The sequence below is a fragment of the Triturus cristatus genome, chromosome 5_1, assembly GCF_964204655.1.
Source record: "Triturus cristatus chromosome 5_1, aTriCri1.1, whole genome shotgun sequence".
NCBI classification, from domain to species: domain Eukaryota; kingdom Metazoa; phylum Chordata; class Amphibia; order Caudata; family Salamandridae; genus Triturus; species Triturus cristatus.
The window spans coordinates 578,955,108-578,969,719 of NC_140587.1; the positions used below are offsets into that span (position 1 = coordinate 578,955,108).

Consider the following 14,612-nt stretch of genomic DNA (forward strand, 5'->3'; position numbering starts at 1 on the left):
CTGGTGTTATTTTTTTTCTTTGAATATAATTGTAATCTGAATGACATGCTTCCTTAAGTTGCAGGATGTTGAGCTTGGGCAGACAGGCAGCAATTGGCAAAGCAAATACGAGCATGCTGTGCATTTACATTTCATAGACCTTTTCATTTGGGGAGAAATGTAGACCTTTATATTGGAAGCAAGACTGCTATTTTTTTTCTTATGGAGTATATGCCTTGGATAATGTTTGAATAGATTATAGGAACTGTTAGCTAAAATAAAATGTTTACCTTTGTTTGCCTGTGTGAATGCCAATGTGGGTCCAATAACACAATTCGATGCTCAGTGTTAAATGGTGCGCACTGAAGTTTTTGAACCCTTTTTTGTTGGTACGCTCGTCTCGTTCACTCACACTGTAGGGTACATCCAGTCAGCTTGCAATTCGATGTGATGCTTCCCCAGGTTCCAAACGTAACTGTTCTAGTACTGGGAAACAGGAAATGCTTCAATTATGCTACAAAATGATTTAATTTGCGGGGTGTGTGTGCGTGTGTGTGTGTATCTGTGTGTATGTGTGTGTATATATATATATATATATCATATATATATATATATTTTTTTTTAAGGTGTGCTCTCCTGCACAGTATTTGTAAATGAGAAAGTTCCTCGTCAGTATTTACTTAGGAGCTTTATATAGTATCACAAATTGTCTTAGAGCTCCTTCAAGGCACAGAGTTCGATGGCACTGTGACTCAAGGTGGATGTACATTGCTGGATCTGGTAGACTAACAGAGATCTAGCAGGGGTATTGCTGGTCCTGGAATATATCTGCCCATTTAAAGCATTTAGTGGGGTGTATAATGAATGCATTTACTCTGTCTTTGCGGTAAGGCGGTGTCGGTGCCTTCACATGACATGATCAGCTTACTCTGTCAATTTCTGCAATAGTGAAGGACTCATTACAATTCAGGGCACGGATTGTTTCCCATCACTTTCAAAGATCATGTCAGGTCTATAATATATGTGGTATCTAAAATAGACATTTGTCTTGTGGCAGCTTTGGGGGGGGGTGCTCGGGGGTGTGTGGCTGCAGAGCGCGGGACTGATTGTGGCCAAACGGCTGACCACACATTTTGGACCTTTGCCAACGCTTGTGTTATTTTTTGTCCCAAAAATCATATTTCAACTGGTTACACTGATTTTCCATTAGGAATATTTTTGGGAGATACAAGCGTACATCAACATTTTACTAAATGATGCTGCAAAGATATGGCACCTAATGTCTTTTTTCCTACTTGCATTTTTTGTAAACATTTTATTTTGAAAGCAAAGAACCATCACTCTTGGTTTCAAGCTTCTGCAAATATTTGCATATAAACAGAGAGCGTTCTGGGAGCATTATACATAGCCTCATATTACTAAACTTTGAAATCGTGTGTACACATTTATACTGGAGCCGCCTTCAGTAGTGAAGGCCGAGCTTACGGCATTTACTTTTAATGCTCACCCTAATAATGGATGCTTTTCATTAATGAACCATAAATACAAGTTTGAACAGCATTAACACATGGACCCACATATTACCTTAACTGTAGACAATGGCCTTTCCTAATCCATAATGTGGTACTGTAAACTGGCAGCCAACGGGTTTGTGCTGTAGGGGGTTGCTGACTATCTTGTCTTCAGTTGCAGGTTTCCAGTCTGTAAGGTATTTGGATAGGAGTGGTCAGGTGCGAGTACCCACAAAGACAAGGTAATTCTGTGTACGTTCCTCGTTGGGTTGGGGGTTGCTGGGTAAATAGAATCCCAATCTGCACCCCTTTTCTTTTGCAGGTTTGGGAGACCGTACTACGAATACAATTGCACAGGCAGACGGGAGTACAGGCAGAACAAAGAGGTAATTGTTTGCTAGAGTTAAAGGAGTGCATTTTCTGTTGCAGGTTTTGCTGCCAGACTGTGGTGCATCTTGATCATTGTAGTATAATATACTTACCCATGTTTTCTTCTGTTGCAGGCTTCGCAGGCAGACCCCCATACATTGACACAGGCGTACGTGAGTTCAAGCAGGAGAGGTAATTGTTTGGTAGAGTTAAACTGTGGTGCATCTTGATCATTGTAGTATAATATACTTACCCATGTTTTCTTCTGTTGCAGGCTTCGCAGGCAGACCCCCATACATTGACACAGGCGTACGTGAGTTCAAGCAGGAGAGGTAATTGTTTGGTAGAGTTAAACTGTGGTGCATCTTGATCATTGTAGTATAATATACTTACCCATGTTTTCTTCTGTTGCAGGCTTCGCAGGCAGACCCCCATATATTGACACAGGCGTACGTGAGTTCAAGCAGGAGAGGTAATTGTTTGGTAGAGTTAAACTGTGGTGCATCTTGATCATTGTAGTATAAAGGATTGCATGCATGAGCTAGGCGTCAACGTAAGCCATGTTCCCTTATCTTGCAGGCTTTGTGGCACAGCAGGTTAAAACCGGCGGGCACGGAAATGTTCAAGCGCAAAGCTGTCACTTTGGGAGAGTGCAGTGCGTCACCACAAAGGAAGAAATGTTGCCTTGTATTCAAGGAAGAGTGGACGAAGGAAATTGTGGAGGCTGAGACGCAGAAATCACGAAGCAAGGTCCGCGTGCAACTCGGGGAACTTTTCCAATACAGTCCAGACGTGGGCTTGATTTGCAAAGCATGTGCCGAAGCCAAGATTGTTGGGGACTTTTCCACAGGGAAGAAATGGAGTGATGGCTGGAAACTGGATTACATGAAACGCCATCTACTTAGCAAAGTACACGAGTCTGCCATGGTGATCTTGAGAAACAGAAGTGCTGCTGCCAGGTTTGGTTTTGGAGTGCGGGCAATGCTGACAGAAACTGCCACTGACAAAGCAAATAGAATGGAAGTAGGTGAACGCCAAAGATCTGTGCCTGAAGAGATAAAGATTCTCATCAACAACGTGCTGCTGGCAGTCAAGATGAATACTTCAATGTTATCTGTACAAGACATCCATGACCACCTAGCTTTGTATGTCAAGATACCAGACAGATGGAGGAGCAAGAACTATGCCTTTGAGTTCCTTGAGGCCACTGTGAAGCTATGGCAGAACTTCGTAACGCTTTGTATCACACATTGATAATTGATGAGAGCACTGATATTTCTGTTTCAAAAATGCTCATCCTGTACTTCAAGTTCCGACCAGTAACATCAACAGAGCACAAAACACAGTTTGGGGGCATAGTGAAGCTGACTAGTTGCAATGCTTAGGCTATCACTACTGCTGTGAAAGATTTCTACACTGCCAATGAACTGGACCTTATGAAAATGGTCATGTTCACATCTGATGGTGCGTCCGTGATGTTGGGTAAGAATAATGGTGTTGCTACTCGCCTTAAACAATCCATACCTCATCTAGTTGAGCAGCATTGTGTCGCCCATCGAGAAGATTTGGGAGTTGATGATGCCTAGAAAAGGGTTCCAATGGTTAAAGAGATGGAGACATTATTGAGGACTGTCTACACTGTGTTCTCCAGATCTCCTGCAAGGAAGTCCAAGCTGGATGAAATTGCATCGGTCACTGAATGTGATGTGGTCTCTTTCCGACCACTGAATGAAGTCCGGTGGCTTTCAAGGCATTTTGCTGTTGGTGCACTAATTCGTAATTACGAGGCTGTTCTTAAGTACTTTGAGCATGAGAAAGTTGAGGAGAATGATCCAGTTGCTAAATATTGTTATAAAAAGCTATCAAACTCCAACTACCATATTTCACTTGCAGTACTTAATGACATTCTGGGTGAATTTGCATCTTTGTGCAAACTGTTCCAAAAAAGTTCTCTGACTACTGTTGAAGCTGTACAGTATGCAAGAGCAAAGATTGGCCAAGTTAAGCAACAGTATTTGGGGGACACTGTCTTTTGGAGCAGTAATGTAAGAGATCTGATGGTGTTGTACAAGGAAAGGCAAGAGTTTGACAGTGGGCCTATTTTGTCTTTTGTTTCCCTTCTTTGTGAGCACATGCAAAAAAGGTTCCCTGAAGATGAGCTAAAAGAATGGGCAAGTTTTGAAATCCAGGCAATGGCCGCACAATCACATTTTGATTTTGGGACTGAGAGTATACAAAGACTTGTAGAAAAGTATAAAAATGTCTTGGTCCTGGGTGATTGCGAAACACCAGATGTTGTTCGACAGTACAGAGACTATAAATATGTGGTGGCAGAACATGTAAAGGGTGGGTTATTTACCACCTTTCAAGACATGGTGAATTTTACTGTACGCAATGCTGCTCAGTATAGTGTGGTCTCTCAGCTTGTTGATGTCTGCGCAACGTTTCAAGCATCTAGTGCAGATTGTGAACGAGGATTCAGCCTCATGAATACTATAAAGAGTAAATTGAGGAATAGACTAGAGCAGAAGCATTTGGATATGCTGATGAGGACAAAGGCCTACCTCCTGAACGGGAAAGTTGACCTAGATCGAGTTTATCACCACTGGAAAAATGCCAAAGATCGCCGTGAGAAGCAACCCTGTCACCCCTCTAGTGATGCCACTTGACATGTCTCCCTTATTGTTTATATTGTATAGGCTCCCAACATTTCCCCACCCAATTAACAGTGCTCAAGTTAAGAATATTTATTAAAATCTTATGATGGTACCACCGTTTAAGTCTTGTGCTTTTCTATACTTGAAGTGTACTTGCCTGTGTAACCAATTCATGTCATCATGGCTCGTTTATCTCATTTGGAAACTGCCCTCAAGACACTTATTGTGGCACTGTATGTGTGAAAATGCACCATCTTTTCACTTATTGAAGTAAACGTTCTGAGTGACATTTGGCGCCGCGCACACGCGCGGTCTGGTTCCTGGCGCACATAGCCATGGTTGCAGCGCACAGAGACCCTCCACTGCCGCACACAGAGGAAAGAAATTAGAGGGAACATTGCCTAGGAGTCTTGAAGCTGCAACAGGGCATGGGCCTGCTCCGGGTCACTGTACAGGCATGTGGTGGCAAACACCAAGTTCATTATCAGCCACCAGGAGGTCGTTGGGCAATGTTCCCGGGGCATATGGATGGGGCTCTCACCTCTCCTCCCACGCGCAGCACCAGCCGCCTCTGCAGGCCTCCAGGGGAAGATCACCGAACTCTGGCCACCAGCATGGTGCAGGCACTCAGCCCTGTGGGGACATGGGTACATTTAATTTAACAGGGTTCAAAACACTCCCTCGTCGCCAGTGTAGCGTTCGTTTTATTGCTAATTTACATACTATCGCGCTCGCGCTAAAGAACCACAGGAGCCGGTCGTTTAGACTTCACACGCGGCTCCCGACTGCTTCGCCGAGGCCACGCCTCTTTATTTATAATCGCCAGCGTCTGACGTCACGCGTCAGCGCTAGCGCACCCCAGCAGCGCGGAAGGCTAGAACGCCTCGTCGCGCGCCGGACATTAGTGTCGATAGCGGGGCCACCAAATCCGGCTTTCCTCCGCTTTTTGTAAACTGATCTTGGCCTGGGGGAAGTAGCACTGCGTGCTCTTTCGTGATCTGGCCCTAGGGGGTCGCACCACCACTGCTTGGCTCTGTCTCGGTTCTGTCTCTAGGCCTCACCCGAGGACACCGCCTCGCTTTCCGGGGCTCTGATACGGCCTCTGCCCGCCGCCGCAGAGGGCCTTACTCCAGCCGGGACAGGCGCATCTCAGCTTCACTGCCTCACATCCTGTTATGGCCAAGGCTCCTCAGGCGGCTGTGTCGGCTTGGTGTCGCAGTCACCGTGCCCCTCTTCCAACAGCGGGCTCCTCGCGGCAGTCTTCGCGCTAACCCCTTCTCTGCTGCTACTCGCAGCACTGGGGACGCTGCTGCTGGGTATTGCGGGAATCAGAGGTCGTCTTCGGGTCTGCGCTGTCCTCCAACGTTCCGAACACCCTGAGACCACTTTTAAACTGCCTCTCGGGTCCCAAGACTGCAGATTGATGCCTTTTGTCGGCCTCGGCAAGCGATGCCCCAGAGAAACAGTGCTACTCTGCTGCCATCTTGGCCACGCCCCCCTCCACCCTGATATTTTAGACCGCCACCTTAACTATTCAGCATGGTTCAAATCTATGTTGGAAGTATCCTTGAACCTGGAGAACCTGCTGGGAGTACCCCAGTAGCAACCTGACACTCAGTTGCAAGTCCGATGGTATTTTATTTTATAGCACTTGAATGTTGATGGACTGTTAACTGGAACAACAACAAAATGGCCTTAATGTTACCTGGCACAGCACTTAAAAGTGTGTTTTTGTTTTTCCTTGCAATAAAATTGGACTGCCGTGTTTTTTAGTGAGTCAGTGGCAAACAGTATTAGGTAGATCATTCTACAGTGACATAAATATGTGTCATTTGTACATCGAGTGTTTCTAACAAGCACACAGATTTTTCTGATAGATACAAATGGCATTTAGTTAGAATAAAACTGATGGAGGAAAATACTTCACTTAGTTGATGCCATTAGTCTGCAGTTAGTGGCATTCTGTTCCATTGCTTTTATCTTGTCTATGCCTTTAGAGATAGGAGCCAACAGTATGCAGACAGCCTTGATCTTGTAACAAAAGCCAGAAACGTGCATGGAGTTGCTTGTTTTCACATTCAGAGGGGATGTGGCCTAGCAGTTTAGATATATTTGTACATTGAATGAGAACCCACCTTCGTAACCCCCTCCCCCCCGAAAAAAATATTAGCAAAAAAAAAATGGAATTCTGTATGAGTGACCCTTCAGAACTGCTTGTAAGACCTTAACGTTTTATTTTATAGTGTTTATTTGGAATGTAATGTTGGGATGATCACTGATATATATAGATGATGATGGTTCTCACAAAGTTGAAAATCACCTTTGTGACAAACAAAGGGCAACCTTAAATAAATAGATACAAGCGTTTATGATATCTCGACAGTCATGATAAAAGCAAGTAAATCAAATACTACAGTTATTCTCACAAAACTTCAGACAAAACAGACCGAATTAAAGAAATGATAAACATCCAAGTCATACTTCCAGAAAAATGTATCATTGTATAGGCACTGTGGCAAGTCTCCTTATGTCTAGGTAAATTAGGGAAAGAAAACTAACGACTTGAATGTGACCCCATGTAATTACCAGTGGCTGATATTAATTGTAGCATTCCATCCATCACTTTTTTTGTGAGACCCCCAGAATGTATGCCTAGACCTGGCCCTCATGCTCGCTATATAATTGGATTCAAGCTGCAACTCATTGCTGAGATCCAGATAGGCTGAAACTGGTCAGGAGTTGCTTATGTTCCCATCTAGAGGCCACCTGGCCTCGCAATTCAGGCTGGACTGCTATTGACAGCCCATTGCGAGGACATGCTGCTTTGGGGCACGGTTGCAGATACCATAATTGGGGCAACTACCGAAATCCTAAAATAGCGTATACAAAATTATTGTTGATACCATATATGGGATGACCAAATTGAGAGAGAAATTACAAAATCATCTTAGAATCAAAGATGAATTAATACTAATCTCTTTGAAAGCCTTGAGAAAGATGGTTTTCTTCAAAACACGTGTTGGCTGTCGTTGTCTGATGAACTTTTGAATAAAACTTATGGAATGCAGTGAATCTGTAAACAAGGATCATTAATCTATACACGACTGGAACAATGAAATATGCATTTTGTTTTCTTCTGATATAATTAATGATTTGATGGACCTTCCACTGAATTAAAATAATTAACAATACGCCAGTAGGTACTGTTATTGGAGAAACAGGCGCAGGGCTGCACGGTCCTATGCCACAAATTTTGCTAAACTTAGTTGTATGTGGCTGGTCACTCTGTCTTTATTGGCATAGTGAGCAAAAAATCAGGAACTGAAATGCAGCTCATATCATTTCCAGTGGCTGAGATTCATTTAAGCATTTTCTCAATCATTCTCTCAGTCATCTTTCTGTTTTTCAAGGGAGACATTCTAAATGCGACATATGCACAGACTTGGATCCCACACTCACTGGGCCAATGGACTCTAATTGCACCTCACTGATGAAGCCCACATCGGTTGAAATTAGTCTTGGGCTGCTCATACCATAACTGGCAATTCAGGTTGTATTGTTCATGTTGATGCATGGTCAAGACTGATTTGCATATGACCGGTCTATGTCTGGATTGGCATAGTGAGCAAAAGAACAATGGGCTGGAAGGCAGCTCCAAGTAAACACCAGTGGCTGAGATTAATTCAGCCATCGCAACCATCACTTCATTGTTTTTTCTATCCGAAATAAAAACATCAGTACAATCCTTAAATGGATATCCTATCCATAAAGCATTCTAATGGTTAGCTAGGGACATATCAGGCAATGTGAATGTGGGAGGGCGGGCCGGATAAACAGACGCGGAGACTGTATGTAGTTGGCCAGTCGGTTTGTTTTATTCAAAACTTTGGGGTAGGTGCCCTTAGATAGAGTCTTTGGGGGCCTGTCGGCGATCTTCCGGGTCTCCTCCTTCCTCTGTCGTTCCTCGTCGCCTTCGGGTCTTGAGGTTTTAGGAACTTATATGGGTTGGATGGTTCTCCCAGGGAGGTGGCTCCGCCGCAACTCTCCTGAGTTGCGGTCGCTCGCCAGCCTCCTCCTGTGGGGACCACCAATCCTTGCACCACGTCTCGTCCTCATTTTGGAATTCGTCCTCTCTGTTCCGCATTTCCACGACCTCCTGTCTCACGTCTCCTCCGTCTCGCAACTCCTTCCTCGCTCCGGCTTGTTCACGCCCGCTGTCAGTCTCTCCGGCCTTTTTCTCTTCCTGTGTGGAACCACGTCCGGTGTTAGTCCCTACTTCTTCAGCCTCTGATTCGCACGTGTCGTGACCCTGTACGGGCAGAGGACATAGGGGAGGAGTTATCATCGCAAAGACCACTGTTTTGCATTGTTGGTTTTGCAAGGCGATTACCAGGGGTAAGCCACCGATGTTATTTGGACGTGTCGACCCCGGTAACAGGCATACCTGATTGGATTCGGGTCAAGTTCACGCTATATAAAACTCTGCTAAAAAAAAAAAAAAATGAGAAGTCTCTATTGCATGTTAACGTTCTGCTGTATGAAGAACAAACTAGAACCACGGTGTGTGTTTTCATTAGAAAGCAGACCAGCAAATTCCAATCTCGCATCCACACCTCCACGCCCCTTCCTCCACCCCATAGCGGGCTTAGAAGCAGCATCTGCACCCCATGATGCACAGAAAAGGCCCTGAAAGCAAAGCCTGCATATCAGTACCACCACTCTCAGCTATCCAAGCACTAGCAGCCACTCTCAGCTCTGCCAATGTACATCCACTCCACACAGCCCCTGCCATGGATTTCAATTCTGGCATGCAGCCGTCGCCTCTCTGCCAGCATCGGCACCCACAAACAGCCCTGAAAACACATCTCCTTCCTGACCTGCAGCAAGATCTGCCCCATACTACGGGTAACCCCAAAGCACTCTCCCAATGAACCTCTGTAATGCTCTTTCTCTTGCCCTCTTATCGCCCTTGCTCTATCCACCCTCTCTGACTATGTCTCTCTCCCTCTCTTGCCAAGGACAGGTACAATAATATACATAGTTTGCACATTAGTATAAAACATGGTTAAGGTTTCTAGCAGTGCCTTATTCATGAAAGTGTACATTTTTATTTTTACCCCCAATTTTTTTTAATTATTCATCACATAGGTGAAAACGAATGCATTTACCAATGCTTGTTGACAATGCAATCATAAAGTGAATTGCATTCCAAATACAGAACTAGACTTCCACATATAGAATTTACTTACCAAGTTACATTTACTAATTTAGAATTTAAGGTCAATGTGAACTAACCCGTTGAATGGAGAAAAGATTAATTTGATCAGAATGACTCATTTAAGGGCGTGTGCAATTGGGGTACATCTGTCAAGACTTTTCTGAACTTGACTTTAGGTATTTTGGGGATAAGAAGGCTTAAAGTTCCAAACCCAGCTGTTCACACACCATTTTGCTTTTCCAAATGCCTAAGAGTTTGGATTTTAATAACTTCCCATCAACACTTTGGAAGAGGTAAATTGGCAGGCAGAATTCTGTTTTTAAGTGTCATTTTGTAGGCTGATCCCCGATGAGTTCTCATCTGCGCAGGGAGTGGAGGGGGGCCTCCGGGAGACTTAGAAGGAAAATAATTGGGTGTCTGCCAGTTTCAGAAATACATCTGAGGCTTTCAGTCTGGGGATCAAATTTAAATACCACGTCACCTATTGACATTTTGAATTGTGTGTTTTCTTTATTCCTTTATTGTTCTAAGTTTTACGTTTTCTTCTGATTTTAAAAACGTCAAAAGGTATTTAATGAAAGTATTGACTTTTGAGATATGGCCTGTCTCGCGACTGATCCACAGACAGCTCCTGTATTTAATGATGGTTTGTCAGCCATAACAACGATGAAACAAAAGATGAGTATGCATGGAATGCGTCAACAATAAGTGCCCTTGCTGTGTATAAATGTAGGTCACTATTCCTGTTTGTAGCGCATTCTTGGAAATGGGATTGACGTCAGCAGAATGTGACTGGCAGGACTAAAATGCAGCAATGCATTATTTATGAGGACTGTTACTGACCTTTTCCAGTTAGTGACACAGTCTTTAAAAGTGTCATGTTATTTTATGCATTTTTATGTCCCAGCATTTGGCTGTTCCTTGGCCTCTTGGTTTTTTAGGTTCTAGGGCAGACTGCTGTCAGTGAATGTGGGTTAACTTGAAGGTAGGTCCAGCCTAACATGCGTGGGTATTAACTGTGTCCTGGGTAATCCCTGTGAGTCATCTGAGGGGGTGTGGTAGGATGTTGTTTCAGGTCCTGCAACCTTTCTCCTAATCTGTGCCATTTATGACACTCTTATGTACAATGTCAAAGTCTCTCGCATCCCATGTTCACTATTCCTGCCCTACTGTCACCAGGGTCATTGCCTTGGTCCCATGTTGCACGTGCTACAGACCCACCCTCTGACCTGTGGACATGAGCTGTAGTACTAGCCCCCTTCTGAACCAACATCCTTTATCGGATAGAGGTAACAGCATTGGAGAAAGAGGAGGGAGGAACTAGAGAACTGGCATTTGTACTCTTCATTTTCATAGGAGCTTGAGGCATTCAGGAAGGCGGTGACATCAGAGGTCGAGTGAAAAGCCCTCTCCAAAGTGCTTAAGATTAGACTCTGGCACTCAGTAATCCTGGGACAACTTTGCCTAGGCTGCTGATTCTCAATTGCTGACCCTAGGCCGCTGAGGTCCAAGTTGTCTACGTTGAATCAGTGTTGTGGCCGCAGTATAGGTTCAGGATGCAGAAATCGTCCTCTTTTAGTCCAGGATTACTGTGTGAATAGTGCAGAATGCAGTTGCAGCAAATTACTTAGCTAATGGGGTACACCTTCCCCTACACATAGCCATACACAGGCTGTACAATGTACAGAATGTCAGGGCATCTCCCCATTGATGAGGCTCTCCAAGACCTTCTCACAGTGGTTTGTATCCTGTCCATGAAGCTCCTGGTAGGTAACTGTGGCATTACTTTGTTTGGGTTTCAGTCTCTTGACCAGAACTCTAGAGCGTGTTATTGAAAAGGTATGTTGACGGACTATTCCTTATTGCCACATGATCTTACAAATGGTATAACATGAGCACTGTGTCACTCACCTCACTAAGACTGTTTGTGCACTGAGCATTACTGACAGCAGGTGTTGATAAATTGTGCTTCACTGTTCTTTGTGCATTGCAGATGACTTTGAAACAGCCAGAGGCCTACTGCCTGCTCACTATGAACATACAAACATTGAGAAACCAAAGTATGTCATGTTTTCAAAGAACAGAGGTTGTCCTAGAAGAATGCAGAGAGCACATGAAAAAAGGCACATCAATGTTACTGAAGATATACGGTAAGGTTCCTCAGAGTTTAACAGTATTGTGAGGATGCATCTAGAAATATTAAATCATATTTATCACTTTGCCTTTCCGAAGTTGGGAAAGTTTTCAAATTTGTATTCGAATCCTGCCTTTACCCAAAAGGTATTGGGTATGTCTAGACATGAAGAGTGAATCTTCACTTCAGTGATAACATCAGAGGAGGAGAAACCCATGTGAGGTTCAGTGGCGACGGTATTTGAAGGCAGTTGGTGTGGCAGGTCACGGGAGTGGGGCGTGGGGAGCAGGAGGGAATGAAATGTTTAAAATAGAATACACTTACCTGTCTGCCACTGCTGTCCACCTTCATCGCCTCCTCTCGGTCCTCCTCCCCACTTCCAGGGCAGGAAGCAGGATGCACCCGGCTCCCAGCCTCTCGATAGCCAATCACAGTGCTGCCATGCAGTGTTTTGATTGGTCTGAAAGCAGTGGATTGGCGCTCAGCCAGAGAATGGGAGGCTGGGCATGTTTTCCATGCAGGCTGTAATGCAGCCTGCTTGGACAACATGCAAAGTGCGCGTGAATATTTGGCCGGCCCCAGAGGGCCGGCCAAACATTCATGCGCACTTTATGGAGTGCAAACCACTCCTCCCCTGCTCTGTCAGCAGAGCACCCTGTCCCGTCCCGCCCGCAAACCTGCCACAAGAAAAAAATTAATTGATAATAACTTATAGTTATTATCATTTTATTTTTCCTTTAGTGACTCTGCTTAAAAGCAGTGGGGCGACGCTCCTCCACCTTAGCGGAGGAGCCGCCACTGCTGAGGTTGCTTGTATCTTGAACAGAGATGACATTACCTTTTGTGCGAGCAGCTGCTTTTAGAGCAGGGTTGGCTACCTGCATAGGATTCATCCTACCTTGCAATGGCATAGCTAGGAACTAAATGGTGGAAAGCCATTTCAAGGGTGTACCTACATTAGTTTACAAGCTGAAGCTTTTACATTGCATACATACAAAATGGATATTATCCTGCAGAAGGGTAGGTAAAATCCTTAATTGCAATACAGGAAAACGCTAGGCTTGTTAGAATTACATTTTACCTCAAGGCTCAAAGGTTTAATACTAGGCATATAACTTTTAAGCAAAATAATACAATTTGTACTAGATGATTAAATCATAAAATAACTAGTAACACTTCAACATTGTGCCTTCTTTCTTGTTACTCGTCTGGCAGCAACAAGATGGCTGTCTTTTGGCTTTATTATTTCTTTAACGCATGCATTTAAATAATTGTGCTTCCACCTCCTTCCCTGCATGCTCTAATTTTTGTTCAGTTTTGCCTGCCCCTTGTGCTTTCTAAGATCTCACTTGTCCCTGGGCCTCTGCCTCCCTGCTACACTGTTTTTCTTATGTGGCACTGTCTCGCCAGGTGATGCGCAGTCCTTGTTTCGAGCATCATCCAGATGTATTTTTAATATCTCCTGGGCTTTGTACTTGTGCTCCTCCTTTTCATTTCATATTTCCAGTTTGCCATGGTGAAGTGCTTCATTTCCCTCGTGTGACTTTTCTCCTATGTCGCATGCTTTATCATCTACCTAGTCGACGTTTTCATCATGGTTAAGTTCCACCAGGAGTCCTTCGATAAGGACCAAGTTCATGGTTATTTCTTCCCATAGTTGGGTTTTGCGGTTCATTTAAAAAGATTGCCATTATTCCATCTCTGGAGCTTCAGTGTCGAAATATTTTCATTAGCATTGGCTTGTGACAGTTGAGTCTTCTCCTTCCCAAACTGGCCAACGTCAAGAAAGCACATTGTCTGTCCCTCAAAGCTTCTTCTTTTTCTCTGAGAGAACTATCTCTGGTTCAGCTTCCTCTCCTCTGGAATTCAGGCCCTTTTTCTGGGCCCTCTCCACTATTTAGGCTTCCGGCATCACCAGGTATCTTACCTTTCCATGGTTTTTCCAACACAAAGTATCTCTCCCTGGAAGAGTAAGCCTGGGTAGAGACTTTTTGGTGGTTGCCCTATATCCTCAACAGGAATGACAGAGTGATGTGGAACTTCTTCAAATCTCCTTATCGAGGCTTGGGCGCCCACTGTGACTCACTGATACCTCCAATATGGTGAGATCCAACATCGGTACTTGAGTATGCTTTGGGTGAGTGTTAGTATCCTATCTTGGCGTTTTTTGGGAATAAAGAGGACAAACACAATTTAAATTGGATCTTGATTATCTAGGAAACTATCCTTTCATTACTCACTTCCTTTTCCTCAGCACAGACCTCCAAAGAACAGTGATCTTTCAATTCCATAGCCATTATGTTTACCACAACCTACTGCAGGCCTTTCTTCCATGTTGTAGTACTGAAACTGCAACTGCAAGCTCGAGAATGATGTGAAATGATCCACCGCCCAATATACTAATTGATAAGATATTTCCTTTGTTATGTATGTGTGAATGTGTACACAAGACAACATGTTACTTCACCTTTTTCTCTGTACTAATGCAATGGTTTCCTAAATTGCTGTTATACTTCATGAAAATTAAAACCTAATGCTTACTGTGAAGCGAAAGGTCATAATAAATGATAATGTTTTGTTCGTCCATTTTTGTGATGCGTGCTTGTCAGTGGGAGACATCACAGGAGATAGAGCTGTTAGTTCTGACAAAGGAGAAAGATTAATCCAATTAAGAAAGAAAAATACGAGGACACAATTACATGCTCAGGTGCTCCTTGAATACCTGAAAACCAATACTATACCAG

General features: G+C 44.0%; 1 protein-coding gene across 3 annotated transcripts in view; it reads left to right on the forward strand.

Annotated features, from left to right (window-relative positions):
• The window catches only part of PPP1R42 (protein phosphatase 1 regulatory subunit 42), a 525,575-nt gene that overhangs the window by 434,834 nt on the left and 76,129 nt on the right, over positions 1-14,612 (forward strand). For all 3 annotated transcript variants that reach the window (XM_085605503.1, XM_085605502.1, XM_085605504.1), the window contains one exon: positions 11,728-11,884. In XM_085605503.1, the coding sequence (XP_085461629.1) occupies positions 11,728-11,884 (157 nt within the window). The remainder of the gene's footprint in view (positions 1-11,727; positions 11,885-14,612) is intronic.